This window comes from Astatotilapia calliptera, chromosome 4 (assembly GCF_900246225.1).
Source record: "Astatotilapia calliptera chromosome 4, fAstCal1.2, whole genome shotgun sequence".
NCBI lineage: Eukaryota > Metazoa > Chordata > Actinopteri > Cichliformes > Cichlidae > Astatotilapia > Astatotilapia calliptera.
Window position 1 is genome coordinate 19,696,528 of NC_039305.1, and position 21,834 is coordinate 19,718,361.

General features: G+C 37.6%; 4 gene segments (V, D, J or C); all 4 read right to left on the reverse strand.

Annotated features, from left to right (window-relative positions):
• Window positions 1-9,100: 9,100 nt before the first annotated feature.
• LOC113020964 (Ig heavy chain V region 914-like) lies at window positions 9,101-9,549 on the reverse strand. The segment is given in 2 exon segments: window positions 9,101-9,412; window positions 9,495-9,549. Coding segments are annotated over 2 exon segments (357 nt in total).
• Window positions 9,550-11,047: 1,498 nt separating this feature from the next.
• Window positions 11,048-11,498, reverse strand: LOC113020968 (Ig heavy chain V region 5A-like). The segment is given in 2 exon segments: window positions 11,048-11,352; window positions 11,442-11,498. Coding segments are annotated over 2 exon segments (348 nt in total).
• Window positions 11,499-12,442: 944 nt separating this feature from the next.
• Window positions 12,443-12,929, reverse strand: LOC113021556 (Ig heavy chain V region 5A-like). The segment is given in 2 exon segments: window positions 12,443-12,759; window positions 12,833-12,929. Coding segments are annotated over 2 exon segments (366 nt in total).
• A 5,656-nt stretch (window positions 12,930-18,585) lies between these two features.
• Window positions 18,586-19,012, reverse strand: LOC113020976 (Ig heavy chain V region 5A-like). The segment is given in 2 exon segments: window positions 18,586-18,887; window positions 18,970-19,012. Coding segments are annotated over 2 exon segments (345 nt in total).
• Window positions 19,013-21,834: the final 2,822 nt, after the last annotated feature.

Here is a 21,834-nt window from a genome sequence, read left to right on the forward strand (position 1 = left end):
GTTCACTCCTGTCATTCACACTTCAGTCACAAGAGTATTCTTTAAAACCATCCAAGTTTTGCATTAACTCCTCCCCACAGAAAGGATATAGTGTTCATCCTTTTTTTCTTCTGATCCCCTATTTTAAATTAGATTATCAACAAGTAGTTGCTACCGTAAAGAGAACACAAATCAACCAGCCACACAGATGTTCCAGTCATGTCTGGATTAATGAATGATTGTAGTTGTTTCTACATAGAAGTGCATTAAAACATATTTGTCTCAAGATTGTTGAAGTCTTCAGTCAAATCACGTACTATGCTCATCTTAACTGAAGCATGTTTTTTAATATTGTGAGTAGTGCATCACTGCCATATATACAGTTACTTCCTTTAACACTGATGACAACTTGAAAGCATCAGTGGTCCAAGAGCTCCTCCTGTGGTTTGTTAATGTTAGAGCTGTTTAGACACTGAATGGTTTTTGTTCAAGTCCACTAGTGTTTTGTGTCACTGTGAGTCTCTGGCACAGTAATACACAGCACTCTCTTCAATTTGCACATTCTGTCCAGTTAGAATCACTGTGTTCCTGGAGGAGTCGGTGGAAATGCTGAACTTGTTTCTGAGTAAAGGACTGTAGTGAGGTGTGCTTCCAAAAGCTGCTCTTCCAATCCACTCTAGTCCTTTTCCTGGAGCCTGTCTATTCCAGTGAGTCCAATAGCTGTGCACGGAATAAGACACCTTACAGGTGATGGTCAGAGGGTGACCTAAAAGCACACTCAAAGAGTCTGGTTGTGTCAGCTGTTCACACTTGACACCTGTTGAAAAAAGACATGTGTTGTTGTAAATTATAACACAAGGAAGAAATGCTGGATATAACAAATCTACAGAGACTCACATCCAGCAGCTAAGAACACTAGCAGAGCTACAGACAACATATTGTTTGGTGTCTGTTGTGTTGTGAACTCTGCTTCACAATCTGATGTAAAGTTTTTATAACCCAGTAAGAGAGAAAACCTATGAGTTTGCATAGGATCATACACATCATAGCTGGTCTAACTGGAGCCAATCAAAGAGTGTGCGTGTTACGTCTGTTATGCACCTACTTAGACCTACATAGGTACATTTTTATTTCACAATTCAGTATAACAGTAGTGAAACAACTGATTGTTTCATTGCCTTTAATATATCTGAAAACAATATAGTATTAAGGATTTTGTATTAAGGATCAGTGGATTGATACATTAAAGTGCTTTTTTTTCTTCTTTTTGTAGACCATCTAGTAATTAAAAAGAATATTAAATAATATAAATTTTACATGTTTTGGTATTATTTCAAAAATCTTAAAACCTTATAATTGCTTACTAATGCTCTGGCTTGCTGGGATAAACCAGTGGTAGATCATTTTACCCAAAAGTACTTATTATGAGTGGTTTTTAAACAGTTATCATTTTGCACATTTTAAATGTGAATTTAAAATGTGCAAAAATCTGCAGAAATCTGCAGAAATCAAAAACTGAAATCAAAAACTGTTCACAACCAAATGTCACTGAGTATTGTGATATCACTGGTTATAATTTTATCACCAATAGTATTCTAATTGTACTGTTTTTAACATGTTATGAACAAAAAATAAATAAAAACGTGACAAACAAATTGATTTAGCAAATACTAAATTTAGAATTCTTCACATTCTGGTACAATTAAAACATGGAGTTGGATATTTGAATACTGTATTCCATAAAAGATGAAAGATGGCTCTGTTTTAGTTACTTCAAAATAAATAATAATTAATGGAACAATACATTTGTAATGAAAAGTGTAGAATATTATGACATTAACATGTCAGATATACTAAAACATTCTTAAAATTGACATTGTTTTATATATTAATATTATTTTAAAAGTAAAATTAAAGATAACACTTGATAAATGTCTGTCATATAGAGAGGATGACTCTAAGATTTTGTACAAACAGCTTCAGTCAGTCATTCTTTACACTGTTCATCTGCACATGTCTGTTGTTTTTCTGGAGATGGAAAACTGCCTTCACCTGAATAAACAACAGAATCCTCAGTCCTCAGACTGTTCATCTGCAAATACACCTGCTATCTGCTGTTGTCTCTGGAGATGGTAAACTGTCCTTGTACTCCGGGCCAGTTCTAGACAGGCATATATGAGGGGGCAGACAGAAATGTAAAGGGGGCACAAGGTGGCAATGCAGGCGAGAAAGGTGTGGGGGCTGTGTGGGGTGCTCTGGATTCAGAGTTCCACAAACGATTATTTTGATAGTCGACTAGTCGCCGATTATTTTTGCGATTAGTCGACTAATCAGATCGTGCATCCATTGGACGTAAAACGAACATCTTATTGCACCAGCATGCATCTGCTTTTATATAACTATCATTAGCTTACAGCTTGAAGTATGTGCTAACTAAAAAGGTATGTGCTAACTAAAAATAAAGACAAGATGGTAGTTTATTAAACTTTTAATGAAATTTGCAGATTGTCTCGTTGGAGTTTAATAAACTCAGTCGTCTGCTCCTTGCTATCTAAAATGTAACAGGACACTGGAGTAAATTCTTTACCATCTCACGCTTCTGTTTAATCAGTTTTCTGTTTGACATTTTTTCAGCTGTGTGAAACTTTAATCTCAGTCAAACCGATTTACTCGCTTTAATGATTTACTTGCTACTTATTCCTGCGTCTTTCAGGATCTTACAAAGCTTCAAACAACGCGCCAACTATTAAATTAGTCGTTGACGATTTTGATAGTCGACATAATCATGACTGGTCCACTAATTATGGCAGCCCTACTCTGGGTAACAGTTTTTGTCATGTAATTGGTTTGCACTTTGTCAGGCCTCTACCTTAAGACCTGACCAACTTGGGTGTCCCACCTGAAGGCTAAGCTTCTGCTGGTCTAGCTTTTATGGTCACTAAGACACGCAAAGACCACGTTAAGGTGAAAAAATAGAGAAGTATCATTTTTTCAGTGACCTTATTATAGTCTCTTTTTACTTTATAATACAGAAATTTTCAAAATTTAAAACTTACAATACATCAAGAGACTTTTTCATATCACAGGACCTATGCTCTATCCATCTGTGTTTTTAGGAAAGATCTCAAACTCCAAACTATTTAAAAGAAGTAGTACAAGGTTTATATTTGTGTGCATTATACGTATGGACCCAGTCCCTGTCATTCTTTATTTCTACTGCAGCACTTGCAAGTGCGTGTCTATTTCAAACTTTGCAGTGATATCGCACCCAGGCTGATGCCCTCAGACATCGGTGCGTTGATGGTTCTTGGTGTCTGGGGCTGGGCGCTCATGTATGTACCGGCTCACTCCTGGTGGCCGCTTGGCAGGGCCTGGAGCCTGTGACCCGGTTGGGCCCCTTCCGGGGGGTGGGGGGCCCTCAGGCCTCTGGCCTCTGGGCCTGGGGCTCGGTCCTCTCTGGCACAGCTGGCTGCCAGCAGAGCCCGCGGGCAAGTCACAGCAGCCCCCTTTGGCCTCTGCACCGTGGCTCCTGGGTGACCCCTTGTTAGGTTTATATTGTGAATTGTCATTTATGCTTAGAAATATGTACTCATATATGCTTAGAGTTTTATAATCGATTGCATAATGATAGAGGTCTGATCCTTAGCAGTCTGCAAAGACTCTGTGTGCCTCCCAGAGCACTCTGGCATACACACACATCTTAAGGTCTTGAGAGAGGTTGTACCTTCTCTTACTGATTTATGCTATGAGAGGACACCTACTCTGCATCTGTTTAACTATAAGTGCCTGTTGTTTAGGTGGACCGCTGGACTCCTGGCTCCAGCTTTGGGGGAGTCATTCACAGGGTCACATCTTGACACACACACTCACACACACACACACACACACACACACACACACACACACACACACACACACACACACACACACACACACACACACACACACACCTACACTATGCACAGACTGGTATTCTTTGTTCACATGTACGTCCATGTAAGACATCATAGGTTAATGAACCTATGCATAACCGCAATAAAGAGCAGTGTTACGAGGGAGCAGACGAGAGCAACTGGGGTCAAGCGAAGGAACGACGCTTGTCACAGGTCTCTCCCTCGTGCACGAGCAATACAAAAAACTTTGCCGACTTGTGTCTTGCTTTGATGTGTAGTAGAATTGTCTTGAACGTTCCAGCAAATAGGTTTATGCTACAAACCTAACACCCCTCGTCTGGGGCTCTCCTCAGCTCTTCCCAGGAGGGCGGCATGGTTAATGGTCCTCCTTGGGTTCTTGGGTACACAGGTGTACACACAGGTGTTCACAGACACAAACTACACTTTTCTTGGCTGCTACCTCAAAGCACATTGTGCGCTGTCGATCTTGCGTGCTGCACAATAACATTTAATATTTAGTATCTGCTGTTATCTACTGTTAGCTAGTTTATTGTGACAGTTTTGTGTTTATTATGTTGCTCTTTTTTGTTTGTTTTCTCTTCTATTTTTTCTTCTCTTGACAGGTAATCCAGGTGATTTTTTTTCTTCCCCCCTTTCTCACTATCTCTTCTCCCCTCTTTTTTCTTTCTCTCCCTCTCTTTCTTTCATTGTTTCTTTCTTCCTTTCCTATCCCCCAGTCATGTCTGCCCCGTCTGTAACAATTGAAAATAAAATAAAATAAATACATAATAATAATAAAGGTCAATCAATTGAACCAATATGGCAAGGCCATGATGATCCACTTGGTAAAGTAAATCCGCTAGGCATCTTTCTTGGCCTTCAGACAATAATTCTGATGGCCAAAGATCCAAACGGGACAGGCAAAAAAAAAAAAAAAAGAAAGAAAATGAAACAACTGTAACTTGCCTCCACCATTGTGTGAATGTGAGAGTGAATGAATAGTGGAATTGTAAAGCAGTTTGAGGGTCTCAAAAAGCGCTATATTAATGCAATCCAGTATTATTATTATCATTACAAATTATTAAGACTTTAACAAATTCAATTGAGTCCTCTTGAGAACATGTGAGCATACCTCCTATGAGGTGATTGGAAGTAAGGAAGAACAATAGCGCTTATCAGTCCAGCAAAGAGTGGAATGAGCGCTGGTACACACACACACTGTGCCCCCAAAGTGCTGTAAGGATTTGTGAAAGAAAACCATCAGTTCACACAGTATAAAGCATCATTAAGATTAGCATTCACCCTCCGAAAAGGGTGAAGGGGAAAAATCATTGGATGTGACTAAATTAAATCCTTTATGTGCAACTCATACTGTATGATTTAGATTTTTTTCCTATTCAGGCACTGAGGGGTTCTTTTTCAACTCTACTGATGCTTCTTTTATGTGAGTCTCTGGACAAGTAATGTTGAAAGTTGAAAGCAGTGTTTGACTTTCATGGGTTTTTGTACAGCGTTACTTCCTTTTGTGTCACTGTGACTCTCGAGCACAATAATAAACGGCAGAATCCTCAGTCGTCAAGCTGTTCATCTGCAGATACACCTGCTTTCTGCTGTTGTCTCTGGAGATGGTGAACCGGCCTCTGACTGACTGAGAGTAGTAGATGCTGCTACTGTCACCACTGATAGTAGCAACCCATTCCAGTCCTTTTCCAGCAGCTTGTCTGATCCAAGCGTTCCAGTAATCGCTGCTGAACCCTGAGTATGTACAGGTCAGTCTGTGGGAGTCTCCAGGCCTTTTAACCACTGATTCAGACTCAGTCAGTGTTTGACCTTCAGTACCTACAAGCAAATAGCTCATTAGATACAATGATGCAGACATTTTACGTGTTTTCATTAGTAAAAGTAAACGTATAATGCTTACCAGCCCAGTTCATTAAAAGAATGAGAAAAGTGAACCACATATGAAGTCTGAACATGATGAAAGCCATTTATCTCTGCAGTCTACAGTGGGTATATCAATGATTTACACTCTGTCTTAAACTCTCTAACACTTATGTAAAGATAAACTAGAACAGTTTTGCATCAGCTCCTCCCACACTGTAGCTTGTAGTACTGATCATTTTATTACATTATTATTTGAAATGTATTTATTTGTTAACTAATTGTGTTCAGGTAAGACAGTCCTATCCTTATAGTTCTACATTTTTTTCTTTTCTTTTTTCTTTGATCATAAAATCCTTCTTGATACTCATTTAGAAAAGTACATTGTGTTGAAACATTTGTTTAAGCATCAGAGTTTCTGTGTTTATGATTATTGTTCATTTTACTGTAAAGTATGAGAAAAGTAAATACAATTAATTCTGTTCAGCATGCGCATAAATCTTTCTATTAGTCTGTCTCCAAAGAGATTGTCAAAGAGATTGAACTGCAGGTGATTAATGCGAATATCATTTTGATCGGCTGAGTTTTTGAACTAAATTTCTTGAAGGAGGATTGTTTACTGTCATATGTAAATATTTATAAAAGGATAGTGAGGTTTCTGCTAAATGCCACTTAACATCTGTTTCATTTATCAAGCTTAATATTACAAAAAAATAGATTTTACTCCAGCAGACAAACTGTTGGAGTCATCTCTGGAGATGATGGACCTACCCTGGATGAACTGGGACTTTCAGCAGTGCCAGTGTGTATCAGTTCATATTATAGCTGCTGAATGTGAATCTGGAGCATGTACAGGTTCATTCTAGATATTTTCCAGGTCTTTTTACCACTGATTCAGATTTTGTCAGAGACCATAAAAACATGTCAAGAGCATCAAATCACACTAAATTAAACTTTAATATCAAGAATTATTAATGCTGTCAACTCCCAAGCAAATAGTTAACAGCAGTTATGATGATATTTCTAATCCACAATCAGGATTAACAAAAAGCACTGGAAAATTAAAAATTAATTAAGGAGCAACTAAAGTTGTCCAGTTTTATTTTCAATATTCGCACTTCTCTCTTTTAAAATAAAATGTAAATAAAATCAAAGACAGGAGATGTCATAATGAACAATACTCAGAGAATAAGAGACCTGACAGGATACTGTGAGATTGTGATAAACATGAAAAATCGAGTCCAGTTCTAAAGACATGAACACTCTGTCCATGCTTTCAGTGTTTATGTTCAGCGAGAACATGTTGATATTGAAATTCATCGTCAAAGCTTCTGTATCTCTTGCAACCAACTGCAGTTGTCATGATCCTGGGCCATGTTGGCCCAGCATTCTTAGTTTTCATGTATTTTTGTATTTTGTTCTTTATTCTGGCCACGGTTCCTGGGTTGCTCTGTTAAGTTGTTCCTTATTTGATTTACCCCTTGTGACTTTTACCCCCTGTGTGCCCCTCTGTATCTGTGAGCCTTCGTCTCCCCTCCTTGTGTTTTATTCCATGTTTCCCCAGCCCGCTATGCCTGTGCTCTCCTGTCTCTCTCTCTCCTCCTGTCTGCAACTCTGTGTACTTCCTGTTTTACTTTGACAGTCTCCCGTCAGTGTTGTGTTACTCCTGCCGTGTCTCGTTATGATTATCTGTGTCAGCTGTGTTCCCCGTGTGCTCCCACTTCCCTCGTTAACCCTCTGTGTATTTATGTGCATGTCTCCCTCAGTTCAGTTCGGTGTCGCGTCGTCAATGTCTCCTCCCGAACCTGTGTGTCTTTCTGTGTTCCCTCGGTCCTCAGTTAGCATTCCCAGTTTAGTTCTGTTTCTTTGTGAAGCCTGCAATAAAGCAATGATTTTGAGTTCAGCTTTTTGTCTCCGTGAGTTTTGCGTTTGGGTCCTCATCTGCCTCCACACAGCCAGTTCATGACTGCAGTACATGTCTAGCAAGACTATTCAGGCAGGCTGTCTGATCCAAGCAGCACTAATATCACCACTAAACCCTGAGTATGTACAGGTCAGTCTGTGGGAGTCTCCAGACATTTTAACCACTGATTCAGACTGAGAAACTCAGTACCTAAAACTGAATACCACTCTTTTAAAGTAAAAATCAGGGAAAAATTGAAAATTCTAATTTTTCTAATAATAAAACTTACAATACAACAATACCTATACTAAATACATATGCTAAAAGCCAACTTGTCAGCTGAAAGTGGAAGTGAACAGGATAGTGGTCTGAGAGCTCCAGTTCTGGAAGCTTTTTATTAAAACAGACTGTGAGGCGTTTTTGTCCAGGTTCGTTGATGGTTTATGTTACTGTGGCCTGGCTGCAGCGTCTCAGAGGCTGGCTGTGTCAACTCTGCACATGTTACATCTGTAAAAAGGTGGATATAAAGCAGGACAAATGATTGAATTTTATTTTAAAAGAAAAGCTGCACATTTACAGGTTATGAATTTACAGTGACTTGCGGCATCCAGCTGCCAACAGCAGTAGGAAAGCAATGGGGAAACATGTTTTTTGATTGAAGCTGACTGTATGACCTTCTGATCACTGTTTCACTTTAAGTGACTCCTTTATATCTGTGTCACAGGAAGTCACTTGGTTTGCATATTAATTTGAAATATTAGGGTGCAAATTTACCATGGTGTGTGACCAGGTAACCATATGTCTCATGTTGGGGTGCAGCAGACTTCATCACTGCTCCACTACTCAATTAAGTGCAAAAAGAATATCAAAAAGAAAAGAACAAAGACAAGGAAAAATACTGGAAAAAATATTAACTTGTAAAAGCAGCATGTAATACAAAAAGAGAGGAAGAGAAGTTATTGATGCATTGTGGGAGGTTCACCAGAACCCCAGGCTTATGGCAGGATTTCTAACAAATTTGTAGAATAATTTATTCAATAAATATATCTTTGTATGTTATGTATTATGTGATATCCAGTGTAATATTCAATTTAGCATCATATGAGATAAACAGCTGCTGACAAGAAATAAATAGAAGAGACCTCTTTGGTAATTCCTTTGCTGTTGTACATCTTAATTGAAGGGCCATGGATTAAACACAATCAGCAGAAACTCAGTAGCTCACACTTAAGTACTTTGTGTAAGCTTGAAGTCAGTAGACAGTTTGTGAGATTATCTGGATCTTTTAATCAGCCTGTCAAAGTCTTATGAACAAAGAAAAAATGAAAATGGATTTGTAAGTAAAAAAAAAAAACACAAAACAAAATCACATGCACAAGCACATATGAGTGAAAAATGTCTGAGGATCACTGGAGGATTTTGTTCAGCTGTTCAACTAGTTCCAGTCACTGTGAGTCTCGAGCACAATAATACACAGCAGAATCTTCAGTCTTCAAGTTGTTCATCTGCAAAAACAGCTGTTCTCTGCTGTTGTCTCTGGAGGCAGTAAACCTGCCTCGTACTGACTGACAGTAGTAGTTGCTGCCTCCATTAGCCTCAGTTGCAATCCACTCCAGTCCTTTCCCAGGAGCCTGTCTGATCCAGGCCATCCACCAGCTACTAAATGAGAGTCCAGAGGTGGTACAGGTGAGCCTGTGAGACTCTCCAGGTTTTTTAACAACGGGTTCAGACTGTGTCAGAGTCTGACCATCAATACCTGTAAAAACAGAATTGAATAATAATCAGTTCCTTTATGTCTATCAGAATTTTATTGATGAGTAAATCTTGTAGATCTTCACCTGTCCAGCAGATAGCTAATAGCAGCAGCCCCGTCCTGCAGTCCATTGTGTTAAACTTTGTGACTTCTGCTCTCTGTTATGCTCCCTGCAGTCACATAAGTACATGTGTAAGGTATGTAAGTTTTGCATTGACTCCTCCTCACATTAGGTAGCTAGACTCATGTGAACTCACTTTAACTGAGCGTCACATATTAACTGGAGAAACTGGAGTGGATGCTACATGTAAGTAAATGTTTGCATAAACTTTAAATTGAGTGACAGTTTTGGACATCACTTCAGTAACAAATAAAGAAATAAATATGTGATCTGTTTGATTAAGTGAACCATTTTGATTTGCCACTTCCTGAGGCTTGAGACCAAGTTTCTGTTCAGTAAAAACAAATAATAGACATAATGTTAATGTTTATAAATGTTATCTCTTTTTTACAATTTCTGCTAGCAGTGTCTCCAGTATTCAAACTGAGTGCACATTCACTCGTCTTGCAAAATTACAACACACTTTTGTATGAGACTCACTGGGCCTTTTAACCACCAGTTCAGAGTCTGTCAGAGTCTGACCATCAACACCTGTAAAGACATTAATAAGAAAAGAAAAAAAAATAAATCAAATGAATTGTTCTCCAAAGAAAATAAGGGCATGTTAACTAAAGATCAGGGAAAATCATCATCTGCCCAACAAAAGCTACAAGCAGCAATTCTCTCTGCAATCTATGATACAGCATTCAGGATATGAATAGAATTGTATTTATTTATTTATTGCTTTCTTTATCTTTTATTTACTGTTCTTTCTGCTCCTGACCCCAATGACACATGCTTATTTTTTTTGCTATGATATTGGTTCTATTGTATTATCTCATTATCATCATCCTCTATCATGCACTCTTCATGTTGTTGATAGCATAGAAAGAACACTATGGAGACTAACTACAAGTAAAGTGCACAGTTTAGGCCTCAAGCTTGCCTGAAGGCTTGAAAATACATCTTCAAAAGATGAACAACTACATCTCTCATTGAGTGAAGAAATCTTCTTGCTTATTTCCAAATATGGAAAAGACAAACAGGAACGTGGATCATTTTACTGGTTTACTGATAAAAAAATTATTGTATTCAGTGCATTCACAAAATGGGCCAAACCAAAAGCACATTCACACAGATTTTATTTTTATACAACAATATTTTGTTGTTGTTTTCCGTGTTCAATTGTACTGTGAAAAAATGACTTTTATATATACTAATAATATGTTATGTTGAGAATACACATCAGTTGAGCTTCCATTTGCATACTTTTTTAGTTAATGACCCTCCACCCTTCTGAAAAAAATGGTATAATTGTAATTAACTGTATAATTGGTGGTAGTAGTAGTATTGTTGTTGTTGTTTCTTTTTTCATTACATGAAGAGACAACTATGAAGCAATCAGTTCATATACGGTAAATCTTGTTAGAGTGAGGATGCTCTTTAAAATCATTAGTGGTCTTAGAGCGCCTCCTGTGGTGCTTTTACTGATGTTCAGGCAGAGTGCAGTTTTTGTTCAGCTCTAGTGATGTTTTGTGTTATTGTGGGTCTCTGGCACAGTAATACACTGCAGTGTCTTCTGGCTGCATATTCTGTCCAGTCAGAGTCACGGTGTTGCTGGAAGAGTCTAAGCTGATACTGAACTTGTTTTTTAGTGAATCTTTATAAGCTAAAGTTGCACCAACTCTGCTTCCAATCCACTCCAGTCCTTTTCCTGCAGGCTGTCTGATCCAAGCTGTCCAGCGGCCGGTCACAGAATAGGAAACCTGACAGGTGATGGTCAGACGTTGACTTGGCTGTACAGTCTCAGAGGCTTTCTGTGTCAACTGCTCACACTGTACACCTGCAAGAAGGAAAAGGTTATTTTTAACATGTGATTAAATTGTGTTGTTACAGATAATCTGATGAATATGGCAAATATAGGAGACTCACATGATCCACCTGCCAACAGCAGCAACAGAGCTACAGAAAACATGGTTTAATTGAGACTGATGTTCTGGTATCTCCACCTAAAAATGTGTGCAGTTTTTATGACTGAGTAGCGAGGAAGCTGAGTGATGTTTGCATAGAACAAAACACGTGCTTGTAAACTAGAGCAAGTAGCGCAGTCACTATACTAGCTGCCAAACTTGCCACGAGATCACATTTGCCTAAAATTTGTTTAACCATATTACCTCATGAAAATACATAAAAAATAAAGTCTAATTGCTTTTTTATGGAAAGGATCACTGTACTGCTGATTTTTTAAAATCATGTTTGCTGTTTACTTGACTGAAACATATGCATGAAGAATGTGCTGCAGCATTTAATTATTTATCCTGTAATATCAGGAACAGCTTTTTGCATTATTTAAATTTGCCCTGTAACACAGAATTTGCAATAAAAACTGTAATATTTTAGTAGATTAATTATCATGTCCAAAGGTAAAGCTCAATCAAGGCACTTTATGCCTTTAATACTTATGTTATTTAGTGCACAGACAGCCGTATTGTGCTAATGCACTTCAGTGTCTGTATTTATAAGGCAACAAACCTATTGGGAAAACTGATAAACACAGGAACCAAGTTGGTATGAATAAGTTATAACATTAATTTATGTATAAATTAATTTATATATGCTATTTTCAGGCTAAATAACATACATGATTTGGTCAAGCCACAAACAGCTGCAGGTAAAGTAACAGTGTGCCAAATCTTATCAATGTGAGTGTATTGTAAGGGACACAGGATAAGTAATCATTTTACATTTCACACAAGTTTGGAGGTGGTTTGAATGTTTATGGTGTGTGTGTGTGTGTGTGTGTGTGTGTGTGTGTGTGTGCTTGTATACTACATTATGCAACTACACAAGACACATTTATCTATATTAATAAGTAAACGTAAACTGTATGTAGAAAGCTAGAGGATTTTGTACAGGAACTAAAACAGCTTTAATCACTGTGGCTCTCGAGCGCAATAATAAACAGCAGAATCTTCAGTCTTCAGGTTGTTCATCTGCAGCAACAGCAGCTGTCTGTTGTCGTCTCTGGAGATGGTGAAGCGACCTTGGACTGACTGGGAGTAGAATCTCCTGCTACCACTGCCGCTATCGTGCCAGGCAATCCACTCCAGTCCTTTTCCAAGAGGCTGTCTGATCCATGCCATATAGTTGCTGCTCAGTGTTAATCCAGAGGCTGTACAGGTCAATGTGTGTGATTGTCCAGGCCTTTTAATGGCTGGTTCAGATTCTGTTAAAGTCTGGGCACAAGCACCTGGTAGAAAAATAAGAAAATTGTGATTTTCTGCAAGCTGGCAAATTTTAAAAGACAGAGGATATTTTCTCACCTGTGCACCAAACAGTTAAAAGCAACAGTCTCATGTTACAGCCCATCATGTTGAAGTGTCTGTCGTCCTCTCTCCAGTCACATAAGAAGTGCTGGATTACATTTAGGTTTTGCATTGGCTCCTCCTCATAGTAAGTATTTCTAAGTATATTCCTCCAGCACTGTTACTGTTTCTTTTAGATCTTCAACTCCTGCCCCATAATGCTCTTATTATGATAGTGAATAAATGCAAATTGAATATTAGCCATATGATTTATGTCTTTGATTCACCACTGTCACAAAGTCCTTCGTCACAAGCCAGTGATATGACTTTAAACATGCAACTGAAGTTTAATTTACTTCAGTTTTGTTAAGTGTGCTGTCTTTCCGTTTTTTGGTTTGTTTTTTTTTGGTTTGTTTTTTATTGACATTCTAGAATCACCACACAATACCATCAACTTCAGCCATCCATCAGTACATACATCTTTTTTCCTTTCTTTTCTCTACATTCAAACAACCAAAACATCCACAAGAATGAAAGAAGAAGAAGAAAAGAAAAAGAAGCGAAACAGGAAACAACAAACAAAACAAATAAAAAATACATAAGGAAAAAGAAAAAGGAAAGAAAAATAAATAAATAAATATAGGGAGTTTGTTTTTGTTTCCATTAATGTCCCTAATATTTCCTCTAGTCTTCTAGTAGTTAACAAAGTCAAAATCTAAAGCAAAAGCAAAAACTGGCCTGCGTTTTTTTAATGTAGTTCATCCATTTCTTCCATCGTGATACAAACAGGTCCCTCTTGTATTTCACATCTGCTGTCATTTTCTCCATTCTGTAAATGTCCATTGTGATGTTCATCCACATGTTCATAGTTGGGCTCTCTGAAGAAAGCCATTTTTTTGTGATGGCTTTTTTGCCTGCTGCCAGTAAAATATTAAACAAGTATTTATCGTTCTTTGTCCATCCTTCTGGCATAAGTCCAAAAAATAGAGTTTTACTTTCCAAAGGTAAATATCTTCCAAATGTCTCTTGTATTGCTGCATGTATTCCCTTCCAATAAGTTTTAATAACATGACAGTCCCAGAAAATATGGTAGCGATTTGCATTTGTCTTTCCGTTTTTTCATACAAGATTATTTAAGTTTATTGTTTGCTGAATTTCTTTAATTTATGATCATAATTACAGATATATCATGTATAAGATCACGAGTGTTCACGTCTGCAAAATGCTCTGTGCCCTTTACAGACAGCAAGTGCTATAGAGGTCCTTCAGGTGTCCAGTGATGTTCTGGTATTGTTAATGACCCTTCTTAGTGGCTTATTGTGTGCCATAGTGGAGCTTGACAACAACACAGAGATGCAATACGTCAGCACACTCTCAGTGGAGAAGTGGTAGAAGATGGTCAGCAGCTTCAAATTTAGGTTGATCCTCGTGAGGATCCTCAGAAACCAGGAATTTGAAGCTGGTCAGCCTCTCCACACACTTCCCAATGATGAAGATGGGCTGAAGGTCGGACTTCCTCCTGCTGAAATCAGTGATAAGTTTTAGGTCTTTGGGGTTTTTGGTCAACTTAAGGACCGATTTGTTGATTAATCACTGGCCCAGACTGAGTCAATGTTTGACCATCAATACCTAAAGACATGGTAACAGCTCATTAGTGCAATCTGCCTGTAACCAGCAAATAAAGCTGTGTTAGAGTTCAAGTCTGTCTGCTGAGTCCTGATCTGGGTCCACAATCATCTTGCCACACAACAGACCATAACATTAGAAGTCTGTGCAATCCACCATATATAAATACATCACAGGTATCAGTTTTGCATCTCCTTAAAATGACAAAAAACTGTTAATTCATGGTTATACATAGAAGGTAGGTATTTATGCCAATAACACTCTCAAAATCAACAATACACCACAAGCTCAGCAGTCTCTTATCATTTAACTCTAAAGGGTAACCTTTATTCTATGTAATACAAAACTTTTAAATTAAATATTTCTCAAAAATGCACCTACAAAAGTGAAATGTCACTAGAGATAATAACAAAAGAAGTTTTAAGTTGCTGGTTTCATTTAGAGGAGTTTATCTGCTGTGCAAAGATCTAAAACCTGACTTCATAGTACTTTCAAACATGATATATGAAAGCGAAATCCGTGTAGAATAAAAGGAACAAAGTTTGATTTGTTGATAAGAACATATGGACCATAGCATTTTTAGATTTTCCTTTTTCCTTCAACCATGTTGAGCAATCATTTGTGATCCTAGAGCTCCTCCTCTGGCAGCTTCATAAGTGATCAGGCTCGGAGGGGTTTTTGTTCAGGTCTGCTCATGGTTTGTGTTAATGTGTATCTCTCGCACAGTAATACACAGCAGTGTCTTCAGGCTGCATATTCTGTCCATTTAAAGTCACTGTCTTGCTTGAAGTGTCTAAGTCAATGCTGAACTTGTTCTTTAGTGAGTCTTTGTAAGCAGAGCCTCCAGTATATCTGGAACCAATCCACTCCAGTCCTTTCCCTGCAGGCTGCCTGATCCAGCCTGTCCAATAGCTGCTAAGAGAATAAGAGATCTGACAGGTGATGGTCAGACGGTGGCCTGGCTGCACTGTCACAGAGGCTGGCTGTGTCAACTGCTCACACTTTACACCTGTAAATAGAAAATATTATTTTTAACAGATGATTAGGTAAAGCCGTTAATGATAAACTATTGAGTTTGACAAATAAAAAGGGACTCACGAGATCCAGCTGCCAACAGCAGCAGAAGAGCTACAGAAAACATGGTTTATGTTGAGGGTGATGTTCTGGTATCTCCACCCCAAAGATGTGAGGAGTTTTTATGGCTGAGTAGCGAGGAAGGACACCGAGTTTGCATAGAATCAAACACAAGAGGCACCAGTGTTGGTACAGTTAGAGCCAAAAGAAAAATCTGCTATAATATAATAGTGTGATATAAACTTGCCAGGACTCATCTTTGCTTAGCATTTGTTGTACCTTATTACTCATTCAAATTTTCAAATCCAAAGGAAAGTTTAATCTCTTGTTTTTTTTCTTATAACACATCTGTGCACCTGTGGTTTTAAAAATATGTCTGCTATTTTCTTGACAAAACTGACTAATTCAGTCATTTGTCAGATTCAGAAATATATTATAAGTGCCTCTTAATTACACAATTTAACTAATTATCTATTATTTCAAAAGGCACTTGATTCATTTCAGGACCATACGATTCATAAATATAGCAACAGAAATATGAGTAGGTACATCCTGTCCTTATTTTTTTTTCAGCACATTATTGTTATGTCTTCCAGCCTTAAACAAACATGGTGAAAGCTTTGCAGAAAGACATTATTTCCTGCATTTTCACAGGAAATATATTAATTCTTTCAGAGGTTGCAGATCTGCAAAAATTGCACTTTTTACTGTTTGGGTTTAGTATTGCTTTGCCTGTTTGCAGTAATATTTTAGTAGGAAATAAAGCTTGTACAAGGCACTTGGGGCAGCTTAGCAATATTTTAAACAGGATGCACTGTGGGATCCATTTCATTCATGCACAAACAGCTGAAACAGTCCTGACACGTTGCACTTCATTTTTCCATGTGAACAAATGTGTTGAAAAGTATTAATATAGCAGCACAGATATATAATGAACATGAAGATGTTCAGTCCAACACTCCCTCTATAACCTACACCAGATAATATTGGCAATAAATACATCAGTGCTTTGCAGAATATTGCCAGTGTGAGTTTATTTAAAGGGACATATTATAAGCAGGCTTTTCGAGTTGAAGAGATGTTTGACTCACACTAAGACTATATATATTAACAATAAAAACATTCAGAGATTGGAAAAAAGTAATAACATAATAATAGTAATAATATTACCATGTTCATGAGAATTTAAGAATGAAGAGCCATGATTAATTTTTATGATTGCTGGGTATTTGTGCAGGTTAGTGTGTGGTTTGCATCACTGTGGGTTATGCGTCATTCATCTCAATATTTAGCATTTTTTCTGTATTTATTATTCATATGCAGCTCCTCACAGAGTCCAACTGCCAGCAGATGGATCATACATACAGAGAACATGGCTGATGTCAAAGGTGACTTGAAGTGAGGAAGCTGAAGTACCCACATGGATACGGAGAGAACATGCAAGCAAGATGATGGATTTGAAACTAGGACTTTCTTGCTATGAGGCAACAGTGCTGACCACTACGCCTTCATATGGGAGCACTTTTTCTATTTTTATATTTAAAATCAATAAGAAGCTTTCTGAAGACTGATATGAAAAGTAACTGCTTAGCTTTTTTAGTTTATTTTTTATTACCTAATTGTTTTAATACTCGGTGTGGTGTTAAGAGTCAAGAATTGTGATATTATTGGTAAGAAAATTTGCAGTTGAAAAAAAAAGTGAACATGTGAAATCACAGAAAAGATGCAAAAGTACACCTGGCAAGTTAAGTTATTGTATAGTGTTTCTGCCTCTCGTGTCACTGTGGCTGTTCTGCACAGTAGTAAACAGCAGAATCCTCAGCTGTTAAGCTGTTCATCTGCAGATACACCTGCTTTCTGCTGTTGTCTCTGGAGATGGTAAAGCGGCCTCTGAATGACTGAGAGTAGAAGATGGCACTGCTCCTGCTGATATAAGCGATCCATTCCAGTCCTTTTCCAGCAGCCTGTCTGACCCAAACACCATCAATATTATAATTGAACCCTGAGTATGTACAGGTCAGTCTGTGGGAGTCTCCAGGCCTTTTAACCACTGGTTCAGACTCAGTCAGTGTTTGACCCTCAGTACCTACAGAAATGTTAATTTCTGTGGTTCATTAGCACAATCATTTGTATGCATACAGTATGTCTTCTTATCCAACAGCTTTTTATATCCTTACCAGACAAGGTAGAAAACACAAAGAGAAAAACAATTAAATAAACAGATTTGATCATTGTAAAAGTCAGTTAACTTCCACTTTACAGTTTGTCTATCAGATTGAGTCCCTCGCCTTTGCTCTGCAACATATACAGTAATGATTTTAAAGATGTCTGTTTTGCATGGACTCCTCCCCATCATCCACTGTGGTGACAACTTGGGAAATGAGGGAGCACCTAAAGTACCCAAAAACATCTTCTTTTATCCACTACTTGACGGGAAGAGTTGCCGTTAATTAGCAAAAAACTGTGGATTGCTGTAGGATACTTTCTAAAGTTCTCCAGTGTGTTTACCATATTTTTAAATTGCTGATCCTCTAGTCTTTTCCGTCTTTCTTGCTCCCTCTATACAAAGGTGGGCCCCAGGATCTTTACTTTTCTAAATTTATGTAAATACTATTTTTTTAATGCAATGCTGCTTTTCATTTTCTCATGGAAGCTTCTGTTCTGATGCAACTGACAGCGTGATATCAAGGCTTCATAATAGACTGTTGGGAAGTTTGCTTTGAGTCATGAATAGGAAGAGGCTATAAAGCAAGGACTCCACTTGACATGGGTGTTAGGGGTTTTTGTACAGTGTGTTTTCCCTCCTGTGTCACTGTGAGTGTCGAGCACAATAATACACAGCAGAGTCTTCATTATTCAAACTGTTCATCTGCAGATACACCTGCTGCCTGCTGTTGTCTCTGGAGATGGTAAACCGGCCTTTGACTGACTGAGAATAGTGGATATAGCTACCACCACCACTGATGTAAGCAATCCACTCCAGTCCAGTACATGTTTTTGTATACTGTCTCTCAAACCAGCTGCTCAGGCATTGTGGGGTTTTTGTTCAGGTCTGCTGATGGTTTGTGTTACTATGGCTCTCTGGCACAGTAATACACAGCAGTGTCTTCAGGCTGCATATTCTGTCCATTTAGAGTAACTGTGTTGCTGGAAGAGTCTAAGTCTATACTAAACTTGCTCTTCAGTGAATCTTTGTAGTATGAAGCTCCAGTATATTTGCTACCAATCCACTCCAGTCCTTTCCCTGCAGGCTGTCTGATCCAGGCTGTGTAGTAGCCGCCCATAGAATAAGAGACCTGACAGCTGATAGACAGATGCTGGCCTGGCTGCTTAGTCACATAAGCTGGTTGTGTCAGCTGTTCACATTGCACACCTGTTAAAAGAAAAATAAACATGTTTTATAAGAAATTTGTACCACAAAAGAATTAACCACTGAAAAGTCTACAGAGACTTACAGGATCCAGTAGCCAAAAGCAGCAGCAGAGCCACAGAAAACATGTTTTATGTTGTAACTGATCTGCTGTGAAGCAAACTGACGGTTTGCTGTCAAATTTTTATAGCTGTGTTAAAGGAAAGGCCACAGAATTTGCATAGAATTAATCCAGCGCATGACGCGCTTGCTAAGTTAAATTGATTTGTTTATTTTGCAGACCTTACTTATGACTGGAAATCCCATAGTCCTAAAATACATTTTGCTTTTATTAATATATTACAATGAATTTTGTTAAGAATAATAAGGAGGATGCTGATGATAAGACTATTTAGTAAAATATCAATTACTGTTGATTTAAAAGTTTAAATAAAAGAGTTTAATGCATTCAAAAAGATGAACCCTCCGAATTAAAAAAACAACAAATTTTTTTAAATCCATTATTAGAATGCATGTTCTATTAATCTTGTTAGAGTGATTAAAGGCAAACTAAACTGCCAGTATTTTCAAATCATTTTGTTCAAAATGCTGATATATTTCAGTCACAGATATTTTCCTCAATATGCCAAATTAATAAAAAGTATTATGAAAAAAAAAAACAATCTTTGGACACTAACAGCTCACAGACTGTCAATAAATGAACAAGTTACAAAACAATGTATGCCTTCTATTATGAATATAATCATTTATCTGTTTTATATGATTCCACATCAAGAATGCTTTATACAGTAATTAAAGAGACTTGGTCTGGTCCTGAAGTCATTAGTGGTCTTAGGGCGCCTCCTCTGGTGGTTTCATGTTCCAAGTGTTCAGACTTTAAGGGGTTTTGTTCAAACCTGCTGATGATTTGTGTTACTGTCAGTGTCTTGCACAATAATACACAGCAACATGCTCAGGTGCATATTTTGTCCATTTAGAGTCACTTTGTTGCTGGAAGACTGTAAGTCCAAACTGAACTTGTTCTTTAATTATTCTTTGTAGTATGTCATGGATCCAAAACATGCACTTTGAAAAAACTCCAGTCCTTTTCCCTGCAGGCTGTCTGATCCAGGCTGTGTGATAGTTACTAACAGAATAAGAGACCTGACAAGTGATGGTCGGATACACAGAGACAGAGGATAACTGTGTCAGATGTTCACACTTCACATCGTTAAAAACAAGAAAATTGTTTGTTGCAAGATATCAAAATTTACTAAAAAAGAACAACTGTGGCCAGACAGACTCAAATCCAGGCCCCCCAAAACAGTAACAGAGGTACAGGAAACATGGTTTATGTTCAAACTGAGGTGTTGGCATGACGTCAGTGATAAAGTTTTTATAGATGAGTCAGCACTCATAGCATTAAAGAGTTAAAAGTCTTTAAAAAACAAAATGTACTGATTGATCTTCTTTCTTTCATAAAGAATGATCCTTTGACAATAGGCAATGAATGAATTTTTTTTTAATTAAATCAATTAATCATTTTGAGATATTATAATTTTTGCAATATGTAGATATTTTAAACCACAGAATACACAAGTACAAAGATAATTTCATGATAAACAACATTATTTCTAAAGCTTAAGTAATCTTTTCTCTTCTGCTCCCCGTTGCTGTAAAAGAGGAAGTTTATGTATGACTCTCCTATTATTTTCTCTCACTGTGTTGTCTCGGGCACAGTAATAAACTGCTGTGTCCTCAGTCTTCAGATTGTTCATCTGTAGATAGAGTTTACTGCTGGAGTCATCTCTGGAGATGGTGAATCTACCCTGGACTGACTGGGAGTAATAGATTTCAGAACTGCCTGTGTGTATAAAAGCGATCCACTCCAGTCCTTTTCCTGGAGCCTGTCTGACCCAGTCCATAGCGTAGCTGCTGAATGTGAATCCAGAGGTCGTACAGGTCAGTGTGTGGGATTGTCCAGGCCTTTTAACTGCTGGTTCAGATTCAGTCAGGGTTTGACCATCAACACCTATAAAGAGAATTTAAAAAAACCTGATTAAATGTGCTGGATTCAGATCTAAAATCAGCGTAATAATAGAATCTATTTCACCTGCAAAGCAGATCGTCAAAATCAGTACTACTGTCTGTAGCCCATACTGCTAAACTGTGTGCCAGCTGCTGTCTGTCAAACTTTCTGTACTGATATATATATATATAGGTGAAAGACATTTGGGTTTAGTCTTAACTCCTCCTCACAGGAAGCAAAACCTAATATGTCTTTATTGTGTTATGTAAATATATAAATTAATATAAAAGCTCATGATAAAATACAATAACCAGTAAATATATAAATACATTATTAAATCAGGCAGAAGGCAGAAACCCAATGCCATCTTTATTATTAAATTAAGGCTCTCTGTGAGGTTTAGTTTAACCAATGAATTTAATCAGTGAGAAAACTTTTCTTCTCCTTGATGGTAAAAATTTTTATTGAAATTTTTATGGAGTTTTTACATGGCGTTCATTCCTGTATGTGTTTCAAGATCCAAAATAAATTCAAATTTATTTACATATTTCTTTTTTTTTTTTTACATCTTTAAACATGTGTAGTGTACGGTCATTCCACCCTAGAAAAAGGAACAATTAAAAAAGAAGAGAAAACAGCTAAAACAAATTTTGCATGTATCTCACAGGAAGAAATGGAAAACTGCACCCTGCTTGATGAAAGTCACGCGTACACTGTTGCCTGGTTAAGAAGTATCAATATGTAACATGTCTGTCAAGGTTCTCAGTCATTCAGGTCTTTGTAGTCTAAAGAGCTTGGAAAGAAAAGCGTCTGGACTTCTTGAGGTTTCTTGAAGACGTTTCACCTCTCATACATGAAGCTTCTTCAGTTCTTCAGTTAGAAATGAAGAAGCTTCTCGCATGAAGCTTCCCTGAAGTTAAGCACTTCATTTGAACATGCACA